Raw genomic sequence first — 25,936 nt, 5'->3', positions numbered from 1 at the left:
GCTTCTGGTTGGGGTATGTACGTACAGTCACTGTGGACAACGTCATTGATGCACTTATTGATAAAGCTAGTGACTGATGTGGTGTACTCCTCAATGCCATCGGAAGAATCCCGGAACATGTTCTAATCTGTGCTAGCAAAACAGTCCTGAAGTTTCGCATCTGCTTCATCTGACCACTTTTTCATGACCGAGTCACTGGTGCTTCCTGCTTTAATTTTTGCTTGTAAGCAGGAATCAGGAGGATAGAGTTATCGTCAGATTTGACAAATGGAGGGTGAGGGAGAGCTTTGTACGCGTCTCTGTGTGTGTTGTAAAGGTGGTCTAGAATATTTTTCCCCTCTGGTTGCACATTTAACATGCTGATAGAAAATTTCCTGTTTTCTTATGGTGGAAAACAGCTCATTGAGTGCGGTTTTAGTGCCAGCCTTGGTCTGTGAACAGCTACGAAACATACAGATAAATTATCTAGGTAGATAGTGTGTTCTACAGCTTATCATGAGATACTCTGCCTCAGGCGAGCAAAACCCTGAGAATTCCTTAGATATCGTGCACCAGCTATTGCTTACAAATATGCATAGGCCCCCGCTCGGTGTCTTACCAGAGGCTGCTGTTCTGTCCTGCCGATAGAGTGTATAACACGCCAGCTGTATGTTCTTAATGCCATCGTTCAGCCACGACTCGGTGAAACATAAGATATTACAGTTTTTAAATGTCCCGTTGGTAGGATATATGCGTTTTCAGTTCGTCCCATTTATTTTCCAGTGATTGAACGTTAGCTAGCAGAACGAAGGGCAGATTAGCCACTCGTCGCCTAATCCTCACATGGCATCCTGATCTCTTTCCGCGAAACCTACGTTTCATTTTCCAGCGAATCGCAGGGATCTGGGCCTGGTCGGGTGTCTGTAGTATATCCCTCGCATTCGACTCTTTGATGAAGAACTCCTCATCCCAGTTCTGATGTCCAGAAGCTCTTTTCGGTCATAAGAGATGGTAGCAGCAACATTATGGACAAATCAAGTTATGAACAACGCGTAAAAACAAACAAAATAGCATGGTTGTTTAAGAGCCGATAAGACGGCAGCCATCTTTGGCGCCGGAGGGTAGGGCTTATTCTCTTGGTTTATTTGAGCTGTTCTTGCCATAATATGGACTTGGTCTTTCACCAAATAGGGCTATCTTCTGTATACCACCCAAACTTGTCATAACACAACTGATTGACTCAAACACATTAAGGGAATAAATTCCACAAATTAACTTTTAAAAATGCAAACCTGTTAATTGAAATGCATTCCAGGTGCATTCCACCTAATGAAGCTGGTTGAGAGAATGCTAAGAGTGTGCAAAGCTGTCAAGGCAAATGGTGGCTACTTTGAATAATCTCAAATATAAAATATGCAAATTTGTAGTAACTGTTTTGGTTACTACATGATTTCATATGTGTTATTGAATAGTTTTTAGAAAATAGTAAAACTAAAGAAAAACCCTGGAATGAGTAGGTGTATCCAAACCATTGACTGGTTCTGTAATTCAGTACTAAAGTGCTAGTTGGCTGCTGGGTTCCAGAGTGACAGAGTTTCCAAATGAAACCAAATGGACCGTCAGTCTACTGGACATCCCTGCACTGCCCTTGCCCTGCCCTCTCTCTCTGCCCTACCCTCTCTGCCCTGCCCTGCCCTACCCTCTCTGCCCTACCCTCTCTGCCCTCTCTGCCCACTCTCTGCCCACTCTCTGCCCACTCTCTGCCCACTCTCTGCCCTACCCTCGCCCTGCCCTCTCTCTCTGCCCTGCCCTCTCTGCCCTGCCCTCTCTGCCCTGCCCTCTCTGCCCTGCCCTCTCTGCCCTACCCTCGCCCTGCCCTCTCTCTCCCCTGCCCTCGCCCTGCCCTCTCTCTCTGCCCACTCTCTGCCCTGCCCTCACCCTGCCCTCTCTCTCTCTCTGCCCTGCCCTCTCTCTCTGCACACTCTCTGCACTGCCCTCGCCCTGCCCTCTCTCTCTGCACTGCCCTCGCTCTGCCCTCGCGCTGCCCTCTCTCTCTGCACTGCCCTCTCTCTCTGCACTGCCCTCGCCCTGCCCTCTCTCTCTGCGCTGCCCTCGCCCTGCCCTCTCTCTCTGCGCTGCCCTCGCCCCTCTCTCACTGCCCTCGCCCTGCCCTCTCTCTCTGCACTGCCCTCGCTCTGCCCTCTCTCTCTGCACTGCCCTCGCTCTGCCCTCGCTCTGCCCTCTCTCTCTGCACTGCCCTCGCCCTGCCCTCTCTCTCTGCACTTCCCTCGCCCTGCCCTCTCTCTCTGCACTGCCCTCGCGCTGCCCTCTCTCTCTGCACTGCCCTCGCTCTGCCCTCGCCCTGCCCTCTCTCTCTGCACTGCCCTCGCCCTGCCCTCTCTCTCTGCACTGCCCTCGCCCTGCCCTCTCTCTCTGCACTGCCCTCGCTCTGCCCTCGCGCTGCCCTCGCGTTTCTCTTTTCCTTTCAGGACTAGTTTTGGATGAGGGGATGAGGCGGGTAGGGGTTGGATCTGGGAGGAAAAGGATGAAGCACACCCGTGCGTGCGTGTGTGTGTGTGTGACCTCTTGAACCTTTCCTAGAACAGAATCATGAACGGATGATGAGCGAATGGAAAGAACAAAACCTGTTTATTCAGGATGTTTATGTTGAGCGTCAGCCCTGATAAAACCACAGGGAAAGATGACTAGCAATAATCAACATAGTTCATTCCCATGTGAAGTATACTGGGAACTGTGGAACGCAGACATTCACACATCTTACACTGTCTGGACTACACCAAACACAGCCTTTTCCTCGAGGACAGAGTCTGTGTATTGACACAGATGTGTTGGTGGGGGGGTGTCACAAAGCTGTGTGAGTTTAGCAGCAGAGACCGTGTATCTTGCTGCGTTCTGGGATTCTCTACAGATGTCCTTCTGCTAGTCTAACCCAGCAGTCAGACAGTCCACTAACCTGGTTACCAGCCTATGTCAGTACCTGATTAACAGATAATGCTTTACCTCGACAAATATATCCCAGGTAACAAACAGTGATTGCAGTCAGGATCACCTCCTCTCTGAACTAAGACAGGACAAACAGTCAGGATCACCTCCTCTCTGAACTAAGACAGGACAAACAGTCAGGATCACCTCCTCTCTGAACTAAGACAGGACAAACAGTCAGGATCACCTCCTCTCTGAACTAAGACAGGACAAACAATCAGGATCACCTCCTCTCTGAACTAAGACAGGACAAACAGTCAGGATCACCTCCTCTCTGAACTAAGACAGGACAAACAATCAGGATTACCTCCTCTCTGAACTAAGACAGGACAAACAAACAGGATCACCTCCTCTCTGAACTAAGACAGGACAAACAAACAGGATCACCTCCTCTCTGAACTAAGACAGGACAAACAATCAGGATCACCTCCTCTCTGAACTAAGACAGGACAAACAATCAGGATCACCTCCTCTCTGAACTAAGACAGGACAAACAGGATCACCTCCTCTCTGAACTAAGACAGGACAAACAGGATCACCTCCTCTCTGAACTAAGACAGGACAGAATCACCTCCTCTCTGAACTAAGACAGGACAAACAATCAGGATCACCTCCTCTCTGAACTAAGACAGGACAAACAGGATCACCTCCTCTCTGAACTAAGACAGGACAAACAATCAGGATCACATCCTCTCTGAACTAAGACAGGACAAACAGGATCACCTCCTCTCTGAACTAAGACAGGACAGACAGTCAGGATCACCTCCTCTCTGAACTAAGACAGGACAAACAATCAGGATCACCTCCTCTCTGAACTAAGACAGGACAAACAATCAGGATCACCTCCTCTCTGAACTAAGACAGGACAAACAATCAGGACCACCTCCTCTCTGAACTAAGACAGGACAAACAAACAGGATCACCTCCTCTCTGAACTAAGACAGGACAAACAGTCAGGATCACCTCCTCTCTGAACTAAGACAGGACAAACAGTCAGGATCACCTCCTCTCTGAACTAAGACAGGACAAACAATCAGGATCACCTCCTCTCTGAACTAAGACAGGACAAACAAACAGGATCACCTCCTCTCTGAACTAAGACAGGACAAACAGTCAGGATCACCTCCTCTCTGAACTAAGACAGGACAAACAATCAGGATCACCTCCTCTCTGAACTAAGACAGAACAGAGAGTCAGATTCACCTCCTCTCTGAACTAAGACAGGACAAACAATCAGGATCACCTCCTCTCTGAACTAAGACAGGACAAACAGGATCACCTCCTCTCTGAACTAAGACAGGACAGACAGTCAGGATCACCTCCTCTCTGAACTAAGACAGGACAGACAGTCAGGATCACCTCCTCTCTGAACTAAGACAGGACAATCAGGATCACCTCATCTCTGAACTAAGACAGGACAATCAGGATCACCTCCTCTCTGAACTAAGACAGGACAATCAGGATCACCTCCTCTCTGAACTAAGACAGGACAAACAGTCAGGATCACCTCCTCTCTGAACTAAGACAGGACAAACAGTCAGGATCACCTCCTCTCTGAAGTAAGACAGGACAAACAGTCAGGATCACCTCCTCTCTGAACTAAGACAGGACAAACAGTCAGGATCACCTCCTCTCTGAACTAAGACAGGACAAACAGTCAGGATCACCTCCTCTCTGAACTAAGACAGAACAGAGAGTCAGATTCACCTCCTCTCTGAACTAAGACAGAACAGACAGTCAGGATCACCTCCTCTCTGAACTAAGACGAAAAGAGTCAGGAACTAAGACAGGACAGAGAGTCAAATTCACCTCCTCTCTGAACTAAGACAGGACAGACAGTCAGGATCACCTCCTCTCTGAACTAAGACAGGACAGAGAGTCAGGATCACCTCCTCTCTGAACTAAGACAGGACAGACAGTCAGGATCACCTCCTCTCTGAACTAAGACAGGACAGACAGTCAGGATCACCTCCTCTCTGAACTAAGACAGGACAAACAGTCAGGATCACCTCCTCTCTGAACTAAGACAGGACAGACAGTCAGGATCACCTCCTCTCTGAACTAAGACAGGACAGAGAGTCAGGATCACCTCCTCTCTGAACTAAGACAGGACAAACAGTCAGGATCACCTCCTCTCTGAACTAAGACAGGACAGACAGTCAGGATCACCTCCTCTCTGAACTAAGACAGGACAGACAGTCAGGATCACCTCCTCTCTGAACTAAGACAGGACAAACAGTCAGGATCACCTCCTCTCTGAACTAAGACAGAACAGAGAGTCAGGATCACCTCCTCTCTGAACTAAGACAGGACAGAGTCAGATTCACCTCCTCTCTGAACTAAGACAGGACAAACAGTCAGGATCACCTCCTCTCTGAACTAAGACAGGACAAACAGTCAGGATAACCTCCTCTCTGAACTAAGACAGGACAAACAGTCAGGATCACCTCCTCTCTGAACTAAGACAGGACAAACAGTCAGGATCACCTCCTCTCTGAACTAAGACAGGACAAACAGTCAGGATCACCTCCTCTCTGAACTAAGACAGAACAGAGAGTCAGATTCACCTACTCTCTGAACTAAGACAGGACAGACAGTCAGGATCACCTCCTCTCTGAACTAAGACAGAACAGAGAGTCAGATTCACCTCCTCTCTGAACTAAGACAGGACAATCAGGATCACCTCCTCTCTGAACTAAGACAGGACAAACAGTCAGGATCACCTCCTCTCTGAACTAAGACAGAACAGAGAGTCAGATTCACCTCCTCTCTGAACTAAGACAGGAAAGACAGTCAGGATCACCTCCTCTCTGAACTAAGACAGGACAGACAGTCAGGATCACCTCCTCTCTGAACTAAGACAGGACAAACAGTCAGGATCACCTCCTCTCTGAACTAAGACAGAACAGAGAGTCAGATTCACCTCCTCTCTGAACTAAGACAGGACAGACAGTCAGGATCACCTCCTCTCTGAACTAAGACAGAACAGAGAGTCAGATTCACCTCCTCTCTGAACTAAGACAGGACAATCAGGATCACCTCCTCTCTGAACTAAGACAGGACAAACAGTCAGGATCACCTCCTCTCTGAACTAAGACAGGACAGACAGTCAGGATCACCTCCTCTCTGAACTAAGACAGGAAAGACAGTCAGGATCACCTCCTCTCTGAACTAAGACAGGACAGACAGTCAGGATCACCTCCTCTCTGAACTAAGACAGGACAAACAGTCAGGATCACCTCCTCTCTGAACTAAGACAGAACAGAGAGTCAGATTCACCTCCTCTCTGAACTAAGACAGGACAGACAGTCAGGATCACCTCCTCTCTGAACTAAGACAGAACAGAGAGTCAGATTCACCTCCTCTCTGAACTAAGACAGGACAATCAGGATCACCTCTCTCTGAACTAAGACAGGACAAACAGTCAGGATCACCTCCTCTCTGAACTAAGACAAAACAGAGTCAGATTCACCTCCTCTCTGAACTAAGACAGAACAGAGAGTCAGATTCACCTCCTCTCTGAACTAAGACAGGACAAACAATCAGGATCACCTCCTCTCTGAACTAAGACAGGACAAACAGGATCACCTCCTCTCTGAACTAAGACAGGACAGACAGTCAGGATCACCTCCTCTCTGAACTAAGACAGGACAGACAGTCAGGATCACCTCCTCTCTGAACTAAGACAGGACAATCAGGATCACCTCATCTCTGAACTAAGACAGGACAATCAGGATCACCTCCTCTCTGAACTAAGACAGGACAATCAGGATCACCTCCTCTCTGAACTAAGACAGGACAAACAGGATCACCTCCTCTCTGAACTAAGACAGGACAAACAGTCAGGATCACCTCCTCTCTGAACTAAGACAGGACAAACAGTCAGGATCACCTCCTCTCTGAACTAAGACAGGACAAACAGTCAGGATCACCTCCTCTCTGAACTAAGACAGGACAAACAGTCAGGATCACCTCCTCTCTGAACTAAGACAGAACAGAGAGTCAGATTCACCTCCTCTCTGAACTAAGACAGAACAGACAGTCAGGATCAACTAAGACGAACAGAGTCAGATTCACCTCCTCTCTGAACTAAGACAGGACAGAGAGTCAAATTCACCTCCTCTCTGAACTAAGACAGGACAATCAGGATCACCTCCTCTCTGAACTAAGACAGGACAAACAGGATCACCTCCTCTCTGAACTAAGACAGGACAAACAGTCAGGATCACCTCCTCTCTGAACTAAGACAGGACAAACAGTCAGGATCACCTCCTCTCTGAACTAAGACAGGACAAACAGTCAGGATCACCTCCTCTCTGAACTAAGACAGGACAAACAGTCAGGATCACCTCCTCTCTGAACTAAGACAGAACAGAGAGTCAGATCACCTCCTCTCTGAACTAAGACAGAACAGACAGTCAGGATCACCTCCTCTCTGAACTAAGACGAACAGAGTCAGATTCACCTCCTCTCTGAACTAAGACAGGACAGAGAGTCAAATTCACCTCCTCTCTGAACTAAGACAGGACAGACAGTCAGGATCACCTCCTCTCTGAACTAAGACAGGACAGAGTCAGGATCAAACTAAGACAGGACAGACAGTCAGGATCAAACTAAGACAGGACAGACAGTCAGGATCACCTCCTCTCTGAACTAAGACAGGACAAACAGTCAGGATCACCTCTGAACTAAGACAGGACAGACAGTCAGGATCACCTCCTCTCTGAACTAAGACAGGACAGAGAGTCAGGATCACCTCCTCTCTGAACTAAGACAGGACAAACAGTCAGGATCACCTCCTCTCTGAACTAAGACAGGACAGACAGTCAGGATCACCTCCTCTCTGAACTAAGACAGGACAGACAGTCAGGATCACCTCCTCTCTGAACTAAGACAGGACAAACAGTCAGGATCACCTCCTCTCTGAACTAAGACAGAACAGAGAGTCAGGATCACCTCCTCTCTGAACTAAGACAGGACAGAGAGTCAGATTCACCTCCTCTCTGAACTAAGACAGGACAAACAGTCAGGATCACCTCCTCTCTGAACTAAGACAGGACAAACAGTCAGGATCACCTCCTCTCTGAACTAAGACAGAACAGAGAGTCAGATTCACCTCCTCTCTGAACTAAGACAGGACAGACAGTCAGGATCACCTCCTCTCTGAACTAAGACAGGACAAACAGTCAGGATAACCTCCTCTCTGAACTAAGACAGGACAAACAGTCAGGATCACCTCCTCTCTGAACTAAGACAGGACAAACAGTCAGGATCACCTCCTCTCTGAACTAAGACAGGACAAACAGTCAGATCACCTCCTCTCTGAACTAAGACAGAACAGAGTCAGATTCACCTACTCTCTGAACTAAGACAGGACAGACAGTCAGGATCACCTCCTCTCTGAACTAAGACAGAACAGAGAGTCAGATTCACCTCCTCTCTGAACTAAGACAGGACAATCAGGATCACCTCCTCTCTGAACTAAGACAGGACAAACAGTCAGGATCACCTCCTCTCTGAACTAAGACAGAACAGAGTCAGATTCACCTCCTCTCTGAACTAAGACAGGACAGACAGTCAGGATCACCTCCTCTCTGAACTAAGACAGGACAGACAGTCAGGATCACCTCCTCTCTGAACTAAGACAGGACAAACAGTCAGGATCACCTCCTCTCTGAACTAAGACAGAACAGAGAGTCAGATTCACCTCCTCTCTGAACTAAGACAGGACAGACAGTCAGGATCACCTCCTCTCTGAACTAAGACAGAACAGAGAGTCAGATTCACCTCCTCTGAACTAAGACAGGACAATCAGGATCACCTCCTCTCTGAACTAAGACAGGACAAACAGTCAGATTCACCTCCTCTCTGAACTAAGACAGGACAGACAGTCAGGATCACCTCCTCTCTGAACTAAGACAGGACAAACAGTCAGGATCACCTCCTCTCTGAACTAAGACAGAACAGAGAGTCAGATTCACCTCCTCTCTGAACTAAGACAGGACAGACAGTCAGATTCACCTCCTCTCTGAACTAAGACAGGACAAACAGTCAGGATCACCTCCTCTCTGAACTAAGACAGAACAGAGAGTCAGATTCACCTCCTCTCTGAACTAAGACAGGACAAACAATCAGGATCACCTCCTCTCTGAACTAAGACAGGACAAACAGTCAGGATCACCTCCTCTCTGAACTAAGACAAAACAGAGTCAGATTCACCTCCTCTCTGAACTAAGACAGAACAGAGAGTCAGATTCACCTCCTCTCTGAACTAAGACAGGACAAACAATCAGGATCACCTCCTCTCTGAACTAAGACAGGACAAACAGGATACCTCCTCTCTGAACTAAGACAGGACAGACAGTCAGGATCACCTCCTCTCTGAACTAAGACAGGACAGACAGTCAGGATCACCTCCTCTCTGAACTAAGACAGGACAAACAATCAGGATCACCTCCTCTCTGAACTAAGACAGGACAAACAGGATCACCTCCTCTCTGAACTAAGACAGGACAAACAGGATCACCTCCTCTCTGAACTAAGACAGGACAAACAGGATCACCTCCTCTCTGAACTAAGACAGGACAAACAGGATCACCTCCTCTCTGAACTAAGACAGGACAAACAGGATCACCTCCTCTCTGAACTAAGACAGGACAGAATCACCTCCTCTCTGAACTAAGACAGGACAAACAATCAGGATCACCTCCTCTCTGAACTAAGACAGAACAGAGAGTCAGATTCACCTCCTCTCTGAACTAAGACAGAACAGACAGTCAGGATCACCTCCTCTCTGAACTAAGACGAACAGAGTCAGATTCACCTCCTCTCTGAACTAAGACAGGACAGAGAGTCAAATTCACCTCCTCTCTGAACTAAGACAGGACAGACAGTCAGGATCACCTCCTCTCTGAACTAAGACAGGACAGAGAGTCAGGATCACCTCCTCTCTGAACTAAGACAGGACAGACAGTCAGGATCACCTCCTCTCTGAACTAAGACAGGACAGACAGTCAGGATCACCTCCTCTCTGAACTAAGACAGGACAAACAGTCAGGATCACCTCCTCTCTGAACTAAGACAGGACAAACAGTCAGGATAACCTCCTCTCTGAACTAAGACAGGACAAACAGTCAGGATAACCTCCTCTCTGAACTAAGACAGGACAGACAGTCAGGATCACCTCCTCTCTGAACTAAGACAGGACAGACAGTCAGGATCACCTCCTCTCTGAACTAAGACAGGACAGACAGTCAGGATCACCTCCTCTCTGAACTAAGACAGGACAAACAGTCAGGATCACCTCCTCTCTGAACTAAGACAGAACAGAGAGTCAGGATCACCTCCTCTCTGAACTAAGACAGGACAGAGAGTCAGATTCACCTCCTCTCTGAACTAAGACAGGACAAACAGTCAGGATCACCTCCTCTCTGAACTAAGACAGGACAAACAGTCAGGATAACCTCCTCTCTGAACTAAGACAGGACAAACAGTCAGGATAACCTCCTCTCTGAACTAAGACAGGACAGACAGTCAGGATCACCTCCTCTCTGAACTAAGACAGGACAAACAGTCAGGATCACCTCCTCTCTGAACTAAGACAGAACAGAGAGTCAGATTCACCTCCTCTCTGAACTAAGACAGGACAGACAGTCAGGATCACCTCCTCTCTGAACTAAGACAGAACAGAGAGTCAGATTCACCTCCTCTCTGAACTAAGACAGGACAATCAGGATCACCTCCTCTCTGAACTAAGACAGGACAAACAGTCAGGATCACCTCCTCTCTGAACTAAGACAGAACAGAGAGTCAGATTCACCTCCTCTCTGAACTAAGACAGGACAGACAGTCAGGATCACCTCCTCTCTGAACTAAGACAGGAAAGACAGTCAGGATCACCTCCTCTCTGAACTAAGACAGGAAAGACAGTCAGGATCACCTCCTCTCTGAACTAAGACAGAACAGAGAGTCAGATTCACCTCCTCTCTGAACTAAGACAGGACAGACAGTCAGGATCACCTCCTCTCTGAACTAAGACAGGAGAGTCAGATTCACCTCCTCTCTGAACTAAGACAGGACAATCAGGATCACCTCCTCTCTGAACTAAGACAGGACAAACAGTCAGGATCACCTCCTCTCTGAACTAAGACAGAACAGAGAGTCAGATTCACCTCCTCTCTGAACTAAGACAGGAAAGACAGTCAGGATCACCTCCTCTCTGAACTAAGACAGGACAGACAGTCAGGATCACCTCCTCTCTGAACTAAGACAGGACAAACAGTCAGGATCACCTCCTCTCTGAACTAAGACAGAACAGAGAGTCAGATTCACCTCCTCTCTGAACTAAGACAGAACAGAGAGTCAGATTCACCTCCTCTCTGAACTAAGACAGGACAGACAGTCAGGATCACCTCCTCTCTGAACTAAGACAGGAAAGACAGTCAGGATCACCTCCTCTCTGAACTAAGACAGGAAAGACAGTCAGGATCACCTCCTCTCTGAACTAAGACAGGACAGACATGCATACAGGGGACAGTTGGTTGAACAGACGTGTAGACAACTCTTCTCAGGAATGAACACGGCCTCTCTCTGAACTAAGACAGGACAGACGGACGGACGGACAGACAGACACCTACTCTCAGGACGGAAAACGGCCTCGTTCTCCGAACTAAGACAGGAGAGACAGGACAGGCAGGCAGGCAGGCAGACTCACCTCTTCTCAGGACTGAAAATGGCCTCTCTCTCCTCACCAGGACTCCTCACTCTGCTCCTCTTCTCTGCCTTCCTGGCCTCGGCCTCCAGCCTCCTGGACCGTGGAGTATCATGGTGCCCTCCCTGGACCAGCCCTAACCGCCCTGCCAGGTGCCTCTCTGTGCCGGCCACCGTGTTGCCGCTTGCGTCGGAGTCCAGCGAGCTGACCGAACCGCTGATGTGGGAGCCGTTGGACAGCAGGGAGCTGCCGGAGGGGAAGGGGTCGCTGGGGAGCGGGGAGAAGCAGCGGGGCAGTCCGCCCAGGCTGGAGCAGGAGCCCGTATGAGACAGGAGGTCGTGGTGGGTGTGGAGGCCACTTCGGTCCACCTCGTCAGCGTTGACTGAGCTGGCGTCTGAGCCACGGGCCACGGAACCACAGTCACCTGGAAAGGGGTTGGGGTGGAAGGTCAAAGACAGACAGATGATCTCTCCATTGTAATGTTATAATATTTCACAGCTGTGTTGCCTGCTAACACCATTCCAATCCCTTCAGATATATCTGACGCAGCACACACACTAGAGATGGGGACCATGGGGCTAGATGTGTACTGTACCATGGTTCCTCCATACCTGTAGAGGGCTGTGGTGAGCCCAGCCTGGGGAGGTCAGCAGCAGGCCACAAGGCCACCCCCTCGGCCTCTCTGTGGCTCAGCTCCTCCTGCCAGATGATGGAGCTGGAGTCCGGAACGTTCTCCGAGCCCCCCTCGGGGATACCTGTTCCCTTCACAGCCACTTTAGCTGGTCCTGGCTCCTGAGAAGTGGTGGGCTCCACCTTGCGTTTCTTCTTCTGGTTCTGCTTGTTAGTCCTGGGATAAACCACCAGCTGTTCAGTCCATCTGGGCAGAGAGAGAGGAACATGATGTTAGTCAGGGTCCTGGGATAAACCACCAGCTGTTCAGTCCAGCTGGGCAGAGAGAGAGGAACAGAATGTTAGTCAGGGTCCTGGGATAAACCACCAGCTGTTCAGTCCATCTGGACAGAGAGAGAGGAACAGAATGTTAGTCAGGGTCCTGGGATAAACCACCAGCTGTTCAGTCCATCTGGACAGAGAGAGAGGAACATGATGTTAGTCAGGGTCCTGGGATAAACCACCAGCTGTTCAGTCCATCTGGACAGAGAGAGAGGAACAGGATGTTAGTCAGGGTCCTGGGATAAATCACCAGCTGTTCAGTCCAGCTGGGCAGAGAGAGAGGAACAGAATGTTAGTCAGGGTCCTGGGATAAATCACCAGCTGTTCAGTCCAGCTGGGCAGAGAGAGAGGAACAGAATGTTAGTCAGGGTCCTGGGATAAACCACCAGCTGTTCAGTCCATCTGGACAGAGAGAGAGGAACAGGATGTTAGTCAGGGTCCTGGGATAAACCACCAGCTGTTCAGTCCATCTGGGCAGAGAGAGAGGAACATGATGTTAGTCAGGGTCCTGGGATAAACCACCAGCTGTTCAGTCCATCTGGGCAGAGAGAGAGGAACAGAATGTTAGTCAGGGTCCTGGGATAAATCACCAGCTGTTCAGTCCATCTGGACAGAGAGAGAGGAACAGGATGTTAGTCAGGGTCCTGGGATAAATCACCAGCTGTTCAGTCCAGCTGGGCAGAGAGAGAGGAACAGAATGTTAGTCAGGGTCCTGGGATAAACCACCAGCTGTTCAGTCCATCTGGGCAGAGAGAGAGGAACAGGATGTTAGTCAGGGTCCTGGGATAAACCACCAGCTGTTCAGTCCATCTGGACAGAGAGAGAGGAACATTATGTTAGTCAGGGTCCTGGGATAAACCACCAGCTGTTCAGTCCATCTGGACAGAGAGAGAGGAACAGAATGTTAGTCAGGGTCCTGGGATAAACCACCAGCTGTTCAGTCCAGGACAGAGAGAGAGGAACAGGATGTTAGTCAGGGTCCTGGGATAAACCACCAGCTGTTCAGTCCAGGACAGAGAGAGAGGAACAGGATGTTAGTCAGGGTCCTGGGATAAACCACCAGCTGTTCAGTCCATCTGGACAGAGAGAGAGGAACAGAATGTTAGTCAGGGTCCTGGGATAAACCACCAGCTGTTCAGTCCATCTGGACAGAGAGAGAGGAACAGAATGTTAGTCAGGGTCCTGGGATAAACCACCAGCTGTTCAGTCCATCTGGACAGAGAGAGAGGAACAGGATGTTAGTCAGGGTCCTGGGATAAACCACCAGCTGTTCAGTCCAGGGCAGAGAGAGAGGAACAGAATGTTAGTCAAGGTCCTGGGATAAACCACCAGCTGTTCAGTCCATCTGGACAGAGAGAGAGAACAGGATGTTAGTCAGGGTCCTGGGATAAACCACCAGAATTCAGTCCAGGGCAGAGAGAGAGGAACAGAATGTTGTTAGTCAGGGTCCTGGGATAAACCACCAGCTGTTCAGTCCATCTGGACAGAGAGAGAGGAACAGAATGTTAGTCAGGGTCCTGGGATAAACCACCAGCTGTTCAGTCCATCTGGGCAGAGAGAGAGGAACAGAATGTTAGTCAGGGTCCTGGGATAAACCACCAGCTGTTCAGTCCAGGGCAGAGAGAGAGGAACAGAATGTTAGTCAGGGTCCTGGGATAAACCACCAGCTGTTCAGTCCATCTGGACAGAGAGAGAGGAACAGGATGTTAGTCAGGGTCCTGGGATAAACCACCAGCTGTTCAGTCCATCTGGGCAGAGAGAGAGGAACAGGATGTTAGTCAGGGTCCTGGGATAAACCACCAGCTGTTCAGTCCATCTGGGCAGAGAGAGAGGAACAGAATGTTAGTCAGGGTCCTGGGATAAACCACCAGCTGTTCAGTCCAGGGCAGAGAGAGAGGAACAGAATGTTAGTCAGGGTCCTGGGATAAACCACCAGCTGTTCAGTCCAGGGCAGAGAGAGAGGAACAGAATGTTAGTCAGGGTCCTGGGATAAACCACAAGCTGTTCAGTCCAGGGCAGAGAGAGAGGAACAGAATGTTAGTCAGGGTCCTGGGATAAACCACAAGCGGCTCAGTTCAGGGCAGAGAACAAACACACCAGACACACACTTACCCATTGATGATCTCTTTGTTCTCCCCTCGTATAAAGTACTCCTGCTCAGGAGTGATGATACAGAGAGCGTTCTTCTGGCCCGTCTTGGGCTCGGCGTCGATGACGTCAGTACACAGGTTCAAATTCACCGTTCCCTGGGGAAGAGTGCTCGACTGGAGGGAGAAGAAGAGACAAACAATATTCAGCCACAGATAACGGCCAACATGACAGCATGTAGACCAGAGAAAATTCAAGCAGAACAAGACTAGAACCAGGACAATGATGAGAGGTTACTGCCCTGTAGGTTCTAGATCTCAGTCTGTGACAGGTGGGTGCTAGATCTCAGTCTGTGACAGGTGGGTGCTAGATCTCAGTCTGTGAAAGGTGGGTGCTAGATCTCAGTCTGTGAAAGGTGGGTTCTAGATCTCTGTCTGTGAAAGGTGGGTGCTAGATCTCAGTCTGTGACAGGTGGGTTCTAGATCTCAGTCTGTGACAGGTGGGTTCTAGATCTCAGTCTGTGACAGGTGGGTTCTAGATCTCAGTCTGTGACAGGTGGGTCCTAGATCTCAGTCTGTGACAGGTGGGTCCTAGATCTCAGTCTGTGACAGGTGGGTCCTAGATCTCAGTCTGTGACAGGTGGGTCCTAGATCTCAGTCTGTGACAGGTGGGTCCTAGATCTCAGTCTGTGACAGGTGGGTCCTAGATCTCAGTCTGTGACAGGTGGGTCCTAGATCTCAGTCTGTGACAGGTGGGTCCTAGATCTCAGTCTGTGACAGGTGGGTCCTAGATCTCAGTCTGTGACAGGTGGGTCCTAGATCTCAGTCTGTGACAGGTGGGTTCTAGATCTCAGTCTGTGAAAGGTGGGTTCTAGATCTCAGTCTGTGACAGGTGGGTTCTAGATCTCAGTCTGTGACAGGTGGGTTCTAGATCTCAGTTTGTGACAGGTGGGTTCTAGAACTTAGTCTGTGACAGGTGGGTTCTAGATCTCAGTCTGTGACAGGTGGGTTCTAGATCTCAGTCTGTGACAGGTGGGTCCTAGATCTCAGTCTGTGACAGGTGGGTTCTAGATCTCAGTCTGTGACAGGTGGGTTCTAGATCTCAGTCTGTGACAGGTGGGTTCTAGATCTCAGTCTGTGACAGATGGGTTCTAGATCTCAGTCTGTGACAGGTGGGTTCTAGATCTCAGTCTGTGACAGGTGGGTTCTAGATCTCAGTCTGTGACAGGTGGGTGCTAGATCTCAGTCTGTGACAGGTGGGTTCTAGATCTCAGTCTGTGACAGGTGGGTTCTAGATCTCAGTCTGTGACAGGTGGGTTCTAGATCTCAGTCTGTGACAGGTGGGTTCTAGATCTCAGTCTGTGACAGGTGGGTTCTAGATCTCAGTCTGTGACAGGTGGGTTCTAGATCTCAGTCTGTGACAGGTGGGTTCTAGATCTCAGTCTGTGACAGGTGGGTTCTAGATCTCAGTCTGTGACAGATGGGTTCTAGATCTCAGTCTGTGACAGGCGGGTTCTAGATCTCAGGCTGTGACAGGTGGGTTCTAGATCTCAGTCTGTGACAGGTGGGTTCTAGATCTCAGTCTGTGACAGGTGGGTTCTAGATCTCAGTCTGTGACAGGTGGGTTCTAGATCTCAGTCTGTGACAGGTGGGTTCTAGATCTCAGTCTGTGACAGATGGGTTCTAGATCTCAGTCTGTGACAGGTGGGTTCTAGATCTCAGTCTGTGACAGATGGGTTCTAGATCTCAGTCTGTGACAGGTGGGTGCTAGATCTCAGTCTGTGTTCTATCCGGAGCTGCTATATAACAGATATGCCTGTTTGTTGTTGTCCCTCCCTCTCACACAGAGAGAGGACGTGTATGATGGGCTTATCAGGCCCTACTAAGGTCATACCACCGTTATCAGAGTTGCCATGACATTTCATTCAGTATGTGTGTGATGTGTGTGTGTTACTGCTAATTTTCATGTGTGGGTCTGCATATGTGCATATGGTGAGGGGCACAATTCATCACGGTCACCTCATAATTCCCAGAAAACCCTAGAACTCCCCCTGAAACCCAGCATGGGTTCTCTAGTTCAGTGAGTGAGTGTGAGTGAGTGAGTGAGTGAGTGAGTGAGTGAGTGAGAAGAGAGAGAATAAAATAATGATTTTCCAGAGAAGATCCAGATCTCAGGGAATTAGACCAATGTTCTCAATTGGTATAAAATATATAGAGAACTGCACACTACAATTACTTAGGTTTAAAAATAAGCTCAACTGGACACCTTAATGAGGCAGTGAATGAACTGAGAGAGAAAGCAGGCAGGGCATTCCACGCCATTAAAAAGCTCATTCAAATTGAAATACCTATTCAAATTTGGCTAAAACTAATTGAATATGTCACTGAACCAATTGTACTTTATGGCAGCGAGGTGTGGGGTCCACTTGCAAAACAAGATTTAATCAAATTGGACAAACACCCCATTGAAACCCTGCATGCAGAGTTCTGTAAGATTCTCCTACATGTCCAGAGGAAAACTACAAACAATGCATGCAGGGCAGAATTAGGCCAATATCCACTAATAACAAAAACTCAAAAAAGAGCAATTCAGTTTTGGAAACATCTAAAACACAGTGACCCCCTCTCATATCATTACCAAGCCCTGCAATGCCAAGAGCTGAGCAAAGAAAACAGTCCCCTCACCAGCTGGTCCTGAGTTCACTAACCTGTTCTACTAACACACTGAAGCCTCCGGACCAGAACATCCAATCAATCAGAATGAAACAAATTACAACACAGTCAAAACAAAACCACATGACCTATTGAGAAACACAATCACAAAGCAAAATGCAGTGCTATCTGGCCCTAAGTCGACAGTACACCGTGGATAACTATTTGACCATGGTTACTGATCAAAACCTTAGAAAAACCTTGACATTGAGAAGGGTAGACACAGGAAAACCTGGCTCCCTGTAAGAGGAAAGGCTGTGCAACCACTGCACCACAGCAGAACCTGTCTCCCTGTAGAGGAAAGGCCTTGCAACCACTGCACCACAGCAGAACCTGGCTCCCTGTAGAGGAAAGGCCTTGCAACCACTGCACCACAGCAGAACCTGTCTCCCTGTAGAGGAAAGGCCTTGCAACCACTGCACCACAGCAGAACCTGGCTCCCTGTAGAGGAAAGGCCTTGCAACCACTGCACCACAGCAGAACCTGTCTCCCTGTAGAGGAAAGGCCTGTGCAACCACTGCACCACAGCAGAACCTGGCTCCCTGTAGAGGAAAGGCTGTGCAACCACTGCACCACAGCAGAACCTGGCTCCCTGTAGAGGAAAGGCTGTGCAACCACTGCACCACAGCAGAACCTGGCTCCCTGTAGAGGAAAGGCTGTGCAACCACTGCACCACAGCAGAACCTGGCTCCCTGTAGAGGAAAGGCTGTGCAACCACTGCACCACAGCAGGACCTGGCTCCCTGTAGAGGAAAGGCTGTGCAACCACTGCACCACAGCAGAACCTGTCTCCCTGTAGAGGAAAGGCTGTGCAACCACTGCACCACAGCATAACCTGTCTCCCTGTAGAGGAAAGGCCTTGCAACCACTGCAGAACCTGGCTTCCTGTAGAGGAAAGGCTGTGCAACCACTGCACCACAGCAGAACCAGTCTCCCTGTAGAGGAAAGGCCTTGCAACCACTGCACCACAGCAGAACCTGGCTCCCTGTAGAGGAAAGGCTGTGCAACCACTGCACCACAGCAGAACCTGTCTCCCTGTAGAGGAAAGGCCTTGCAACCACTGCACCACAGCAGAACCTGGCTCCCTGTAGAGGAAAGGCTGTGCAACCACTCCATAACAGCAGAACCTGGCTCCCTGTAGAGGAAAGGCCTTGCAACCACTGCACCACAGCAGAACCTGGCTTCCTGTAGAGGAAAGGCTGTGCAACCACTGCACCACAGCAGAACCTGGCTCCCTGTAGAGGAAAGGGCTTGCAACCACTGCACCACAGCAGAACCTTTCTCCCTGTAGAGGAAAGGCTGTGCAACCACTGCATAACAGCAGAACCTGTCTCCCTGTAGAGGAAAGGCCTTGCAACCACTGCACCACAGCAGAACCTGGCTTCCTGTAGAGGAAAGGCTGTGCAACCACTGCACCACAGCAGAACCTTTCTCCCTGTAGAGGAAAGGCTGTGCAACCACTGCACCACAGCAGAACCTGTCTCCCTGTAGAGGAAAGGCCTTGCAACCACTGCACCACAGCAGAACCTGGCTCCCTGTAGAGGAAAGGCTGTGCAACCACTGCACCACAGCAGAACCTGGCTCCCTGTAGAGGAAAGGCTGTGCAACCACTGCACCACAGCAGGACCTGGCTTCCTGTAGAGGAAAGGCTGTGCAACCACTGCACCACAGCTGAACCTGTCTCCCTGTAGAGGAAAGGCCTTGCAACTACTGCACCACAGCAGAACCTGGCTTCCTGTAGAGGAAAGGCTGTGCAACCACTGCACCACAGCAGAACCTGTCTCCCTATAGAGGAAAGGCTGTGCAACCACTGCACCACAGCAGAACCTGTCTCCCTGTAGAGGAAAGGCTGTGCAACCACTGCACCACAGCAGAACCTGTCTCCCTGTAGAGGAAAGGCTGTGCAACCACTGCACCACAGCAGAACCTGTCTCCCTGTAGAGGAAAGGCCTTGCAACTACTGCACCACAGCAGAACCTGGCTCCCTGTAGAGGAAAGGCCTTGCAACTACTGCACCACAGCAGAACCTGTCTCCCTGTAGAGGAAAGGCTGTGCAACCACTGCACCACAGCAGAACCTGGCTCCCTGTAGAGGAAAGGCCTTGCCAGAACCTGAGACGGAGCTGCATTTCCTGACAAAATGTCAACAATATAAAACAATTAGAGAGAGTGTCATTTCCCCAAATTTAAAACCCTTATTGAAGGTTTCAAAGACCTCTCTGACGAGGACAGGCTACCCGTCCTGTTGGGGGAGGACGCAGAGAGCTGTGGGTTGGCAGCGCACTACATTGCTGCCTGCCATAAGTTGAGGGACAGTGTCTGACAGACCAATCAACCTGCACATGTCCTCTACTGTATACTTATTGTTATTGTTCAGTGTCTGGTTATTGTGACCCTTGGTTACTGTTGTTACTGTTGTTACTGTGGTTACTGTTGTTACTGTTGTTATTGTTCAGTGTCTGGTTATTGTGACCCTTGGTTATTGTTGTTACTGTTGTCCCGTTGACAATTTTGATTCTCATTTTTATTTATTCTATTTATTCTCAGAGAGAGAGAGAGGAGGAGGACAGAGAGAGAGGAGGAGGAGGACAGAGAGAGAGAGAGAGAGAGAGAGGAGGAGGACAGAGAGAGAGAGAGAGAGAGAGAGAGGGGGACTGGGAGAGAGAAAGAGAGGAGGGGGACTGGGAGAGAGAGAGGATGGGGACAGAGAGAGAGAGAGGATGGGGACAGAGAGAGAGAGAGGAGGGGGACAGAGAGAGAGAGAGGAGGGGGACAGAGAGAGAGAGAGGAGGGGGACAGAGAGAGAGAGAGGAGGGGGACAGAGAGAGAGAGGGAGGGGGACTGGGAGAGAGAAAGAGAGGAGGGGGACTGGGAGAGAGAAAGAGAGGAGGGGGACTGGGAGAGAGGATGGGGACAGAGAGAGAGAGAGAGGATGGGGACAGAGAGAGAGGAGGGGGACAGAGAGAGAGGAGGGGGACAGAGAGAGAGAGAGGAGGGGGACTGGGAGAGAGAAAGAGAGGAGGGGGACTGGGAGAGAGGATGGGGACAGAGAGAGAGAGGAGGGGGACTGGGAGAGAAAGAGAGGAGGGGGACTGGATAACTCTATCCTCTTGATTCCTGCTTTCAAGCAAAAACCGAAGCAGGAAGTACCAGTGACTCGCTCAATATGGAAGTGGTCAGATGACGCAGATGCTAAGCTACAGGACTGTTATGCTAGCACAGACTGGAATATGTTCCGGGACTCATCCAATGGCATTGAGGAGTACACCACATCAATCACTGGCTTCATTAATAAGTGCATTGATGACATCGTCCCCACAGTGATTGTACGTACATACCCCAACCAGAAGCCATGGATTACTGGCAACATCCACACTGAGCTAAAGGGTAGAGCTGCCCCTTTCAAGGAGTGGGACTCTAAACTGGAAGCTTATAAGAAATCCCGCTATGCCCTCTGATGAACCATCAAACAGGTAAAGCGTCAATACAGGGCTAAGATTGAATCATTCTACACCGGCTCCGATGCTCGTCGGATGTGGCAGGGCTTGAAAACTACTACAGACTACAAAGGGAAGAACAGCTGAGAGCTGCCCAGTGACACAAGCCTACCAGACGAGCTAAATAACTGCTATGTTCGCTTCGAGGCACGTAACACTGAAACATGCACGAGAGCTTCAGCTAATCCGGACGACTGTGTGATCACTTTGAGTTAGTGAGTTAGACCTACGTTGTCCGTAGCCAAAGTGAGTTAGACCGAGGACAATGCCATTCTCATCGACGGGGGCTTCAAGTTCCTTGGTGTCCACATCACCAACAAACTATCATGGTCCAAACACACCAAGACAGTCATGAAGAAGGCCCGACAACGCCTATTCCCCCTCAGTAGACTGAAAAGATTTGGCATGGGTCCTCAGATCCTCAAAAAAGTTCTACAGCTGCACCATCGAGAGCATCCTGACTTGTTGCACTGCCTGGTATGGCAACTGCCCACCCTCCGACCGCAAGACACAACAGAGGGTAGTACATACGGCCCAGTACATCACTGGGGCCAAGCTTCCTGCCATACAGAACGTCTATACCAGGTGGTGTCAGAGGAAGAACCCTAAAAATTGTCAAAGACTCCAGCCACCCTGGTCATAGACTGTTCTCTCAAGCGGTACCGGAGCACCATGTACATATTACCTCGACTAACCGGTACCCCTGTATATGGCCTCGCTACTGTTATTTTATTGTTGCTCCTTAATGAATTGTTATTTTTATTTATTTATTTACTTCAGTTTATTTTTAGTTTATTTTCTTCTTAAAACTGCATTGTTGGTTAAGGGCTTGTAAGTAAGCATTTCACTTTAAGGTCAACTACACCTGTTGTATTCGGTGCAAGTGACAAATACAATTTGATGGTTAGGATTGGCAGAAGAGAAGCTGATCCTAGAATTGTGCCAGAGCTAGTCCCCACAGAGAGAGAGAGGGCCAGACAGAGAGACAGAGAGAGAGACAGAGAGAGAGACAGGCAAAGAGACAGAGGGCCAGTCCAGTCCACACAGAGAGAGAGAGAGAGAGGGCCAGTCCAGTCCACACAGAGAGATAGAGAGAGAGAGAGAAAGAGAGGGCCAGTCCAGTTAACTGCCTCGCTCAGGGGAACAGTGGGTTAACGACCTTGCTCAGGGGAACAGTGGGTTAATGGCTTTGCTCAGGGGAACAGTGGGTTAACTGCCTTGTTCAGGGGAACAGTGGGTTAACTGCCTTGTTCAGGGGAACAGTGGGTTAATGGCCTTGTTCAGGGGAACAGTGGGTTAATGGCCTTGTTCAGGGGCAGAATGACAGATTTTTACCTTTTCAGCTCGCGGATGCGATCCAGCAACCTTTCAGTTACTGGCCAAACGCTCTAACCACTAGGCTACCTGCCGCAGTCCATGTGCTGTAGTGGGTTTGATTTCAACAGATCCAATTTCATATCTTCCTATTGTGTCCTCCTTCTACGGGGCCGGCTATATTTATCTGCACAGAGGGAAATTATTTAAAGCTAACTGCTTTCTCAGACTCTCTGTGACACCGTTTTTATGAACTGAACACACAGAGAAGCAGCATTTTTCAGTGATACCAATTGCCCCACCGAAGACATTATTTTAACAGACTTTATATGGACAAGTAAAACTCAGAATAAAAAGGAATGTTTGACATCTTCATAAATCTGAGGGGGGGGGGGGTTTAACCTCTCAGCCTTGGAATTGTATCAACTCGCCACCTAAGGGCTTTTACTTACAACATATTGTATCATTAAATACAGTGAAGAGGAACTATGGGTACATATTGTATCATTAAATACAGTGAAGAGGAACAATGGGTACATATTGTATCATTAAATACAGTGAAGAGGAACTATGGGTACATATTGTATCATTAAATACAGTGAAGAGGAACTATGGGTACATATTGTATCATTAAATACAGTGAAGAGGAACTATGGGTACATATTGTATCATTAAATACAGTGAAGAGGAACTATGGGTACATATTGTATCATTAAATACAGTGAAGAGGAACTATGGGTACATATTGTATCATTAAATACAGTGAAGAGGAACTATGGGTACATATTGTATCATTAAATACAGTGAAGAGGAACTATGGGTACATATTATATCATTAAATACAGTGAAGAGGAACTATGGGTACATATTGTATCATTAAATACAGTGAAGAGGAACTATGGGTACATATTGTATCATTAAATACAGTGAAGAGGAACTATGGGTACATATTATATCATTAAATACAGTGAAGAGGAACTATGGGTACATATTATATCATTAAATACAGTGAAGAGGAACTATGTGTACATATTGTATCATTAAATACAGTGAAGAGGAACTATGGGTACATATTGAAGAGGAGGCATGTTCATCCCCAGAATATTTCCACGTTTCTATTTTGTAAAGATAAAGCTAAGAATAGGGTTGCAAAAATTCTGGTAACTTTACCAAAAAATTCCCTGGTTTTCCAGAAATTCTGGTTGTATGATTCCTGGATTTGCAAGGGAATAAAGCAGGAAATATGGGAATCCTCCAACCAGGATTTCTGGTAAACCAGGGAATTTTTTGGAAAAGTTACCAGACTATTTGCAACACTATTCTAAGAACGTTAACAACTTGATAAGAGCACGATAACAATACGGAAGAACATGATTCTACAAGAATGAACATCACTTCCTAAAAACACAACAATCCTTAGATGATTTTCAAATTTCACCGATGCATTGGTCTACATAGAAAACTAAAAGGCATAGAAACTGTAAATGACGCGGTGACAGGAAATACATGTATTTCCATGATAGAATTTAAACATGAAACAATTTCAAAGATTTTACTGAGTTACAGTTCATTTAAGGAAATATGTCAATTTAAATACATTCATTAGGCCCTAATCTATGGATTTCACATGACTGAGAATACATATATGCATCTGTTGGTAATAAATAACAAAAAGAGTAGGGGTGTGGATGAGAAAACCAGTCAGTTTCTGGTGTGACCACCATTTGCCTCCTACAGCGTGACATCTTCTTCGCATAGAGTTGATTAGGCTGTTGATTGTGGCCTGTGGAATGTTGTCCCAACTCCTCTTCAACTCCTATTCAATGGCTGAGGGAAGTTGCTGGAATTTGGCAGGAACTGGAACACGCTGCCGTACATGTCGATCCAGAGCATCCCAAACATGCTCAATGGGTGACATGTCTGGTGAGTATGAAGGCCATGGAAGAACTAGGACATTTTCAGTTTCCAGGAATTGTGTACATATCCTTGCGACATTGGACAGTGCATTATGCTGAAACATGAGGTGATGGCGGCGGATGAATGGCACGACAACGGGCTTCAGGATCTAGTCACAGTATCTCTGTGCATTCAAATTGCCATCGATAAAATGCAATTGTGCTCGTTGTCCCTAGCTTAAGCCTGACCGTACCATAACTCCACCACCACGGGGCACTCTGTTCCCAACGTTGACGTCAGCAAACCACTCGCCCACACGACGCCATCTTGAAAAAGGGATTCATCTTTGAAGAGCACACTTCTCCAGCGCGCCAGTGAAGGTGAGCATTTGCCCAGTGAAGTCGGTTACGACGCTGAATGATAGCCTAACTCATAAGTCATGTTGTAACCCATAGGCCTATATAATTAAGGTGGAGTACACCTACTCCATAAATCAGTCCTGGGCAACTCCAGTCCTCTGGGGCATGATTGGTGTCACACTTTCTCCCCATCCACCCCATCTAGCAAACACATTGATTTAAACTGCATTTTTAACTGAAGATCATTATTAGTTGATTGTTGGAGTCAGGTGTGTTACCTGGGGCTGGGGGTAAAAGTGTGACCACCAATCACTCTCCCGGGGACTGGAGTTGCCCAGGCCTGCCATAAACGATCAATTCTTCTGGTTTTAATTGTATTTTTTATTGCCCGGGCCGGTGGCAAGTAGTGTCAGAAACCACTGCCTGCTCTGGGGTGGGAGTGAAGCAGGAAGCTGCCTTTTTAAATGGCATATGTGCCTTGACACGTCACTGCCATCCCTGTTGCATCACACACACTACTCCTATCTTCCTCCCGGTTGCATCACACACACTACTCCTATCTTCCTCCCTGTTGCATCACACACACTACTCCTATCTTCCTCCCTGTTGCATCACACACACTACTCCTATCTTCCTCCCTGTTGCATCACACACACTACTCCTATCTTCCTCCCTGTTGCATCACACACACTACTCCTATCTTCCTCCCTGTTGCATCACACACACTACTCCTATCTTCCTCCCTGTTGCATCACACACACTACTCCTATCTTCCTCCCTGTTGCATCACACACACTACTCCTATCTTCCTCCCTGTTGCATCACACACACACTACTCCTATCTTCCTCCCTGTTGCATCACACACACACTACTCCTATCTTCCTCCCTGTTGCATCACACACACTACTCCTATCTTCCTCCCTGTTGCATCACACACTACTCCTATCTTCCTCCCTGTTGCATCACACACACACTACTCCTATCTTCCTCCCTGTTGCATCACACACACTACTCCTATCTTCCTCCCTGTTGCATCACACACACTACTCCTATCTTCTTCCCTGTTGCATCACACACACTACTCCTATCTTCTTCCCTGTTGCATCACACACACACTACTCCTATCTTCCTCCCTGTTGCATCACACACACACTACTCCTATCTTCCTCCCTGTTGCATCACACACACTACTCCTATCTTCCTCCCTGTTGCATCACACACACTACTCCTATCTTCTTCCCTGTAGCATCACACACACTACTCCTATCTTCTTCCCTGTTGCATCACACACACTACTCCTATCTTCCTCCCTGTTGCATCACACACACTACTCCTATCTTCCTCCCTGTTGCATCACACACACTACTCCTATCTTCCTCCCTGTTGCATCACACACACAACTCCTATCTTCCTCCCTGTTGCATCACAC

At 48.5% G+C, this 25,936-nt stretch overlaps 2 protein-coding genes across 51 annotated transcripts in view; both read right to left on the bottom strand.

The window, feature by feature from the left end:
• LOC118376059 (myosin phosphatase Rho-interacting protein-like) overlaps positions 1 to 25,936 on the bottom strand; it is a 110,677-nt gene that overhangs the window by 48,356 nt on the left and 36,385 nt on the right. Inside the window, exons 4-6 of the mRNA XM_052493714.1 lie at positions 14,756 to 14,907; positions 12,304 to 12,569; positions 11,696 to 12,116 (exon numbers count right to left, since the gene is read on the bottom strand). Of these exons, the coding sequence (XP_052349674.1) occupies positions 11,696 to 12,116; positions 12,304 to 12,569; positions 14,756 to 14,907 (839 nt within the window). The remainder of the gene's footprint in view (positions 1 to 11,695; positions 12,117 to 12,303; positions 12,570 to 14,755; positions 14,908 to 25,936) is intronic.
• LOC127915064 (uncharacterized) lies at positions 15,820 to 25,437 on the bottom strand. Of its 50 annotated transcripts, none has more exons than XM_052493480.1 (5): positions 19,469 to 25,437; positions 18,569 to 19,018; positions 17,977 to 18,518; positions 17,826 to 17,925; positions 15,820 to 17,775 (listed from the first exon to the last, which is right to left on the bottom strand). In XM_052493480.1, exons 1-5 carry the CDS (start codon positions 19,567 to 19,569, stop codon positions 17,625 to 17,627), a joined length of 1,344 nt encoding a protein of 447 aa, XP_052349440.1. In that variant the 5' UTR covers positions 19,570 to 25,437; the 3' UTR covers positions 15,820 to 17,624. The 50 variants fall into 50 exon arrangements, with proteins under 50 accessions (XP_052349440.1, XP_052349468.1, XP_052349498.1 ...); XM_052493508.1 differs by having other exon boundaries at positions 18,027 to 18,518; XM_052493538.1 differs by having other exon boundaries at positions 18,077 to 18,518.

Source organism: Oncorhynchus keta, chromosome 3, assembly GCF_023373465.1.
Source record: "Oncorhynchus keta strain PuntledgeMale-10-30-2019 chromosome 3, Oket_V2, whole genome shotgun sequence".
In the NCBI taxonomy this organism is placed as follows: Eukaryota; Metazoa; Chordata; class Actinopteri; order Salmoniformes; family Salmonidae; genus Oncorhynchus; species Oncorhynchus keta.
Note: the sequence above shows the minus strand (reverse complement) of the source record. Positions and strands in the feature narration are given on the sequence as shown.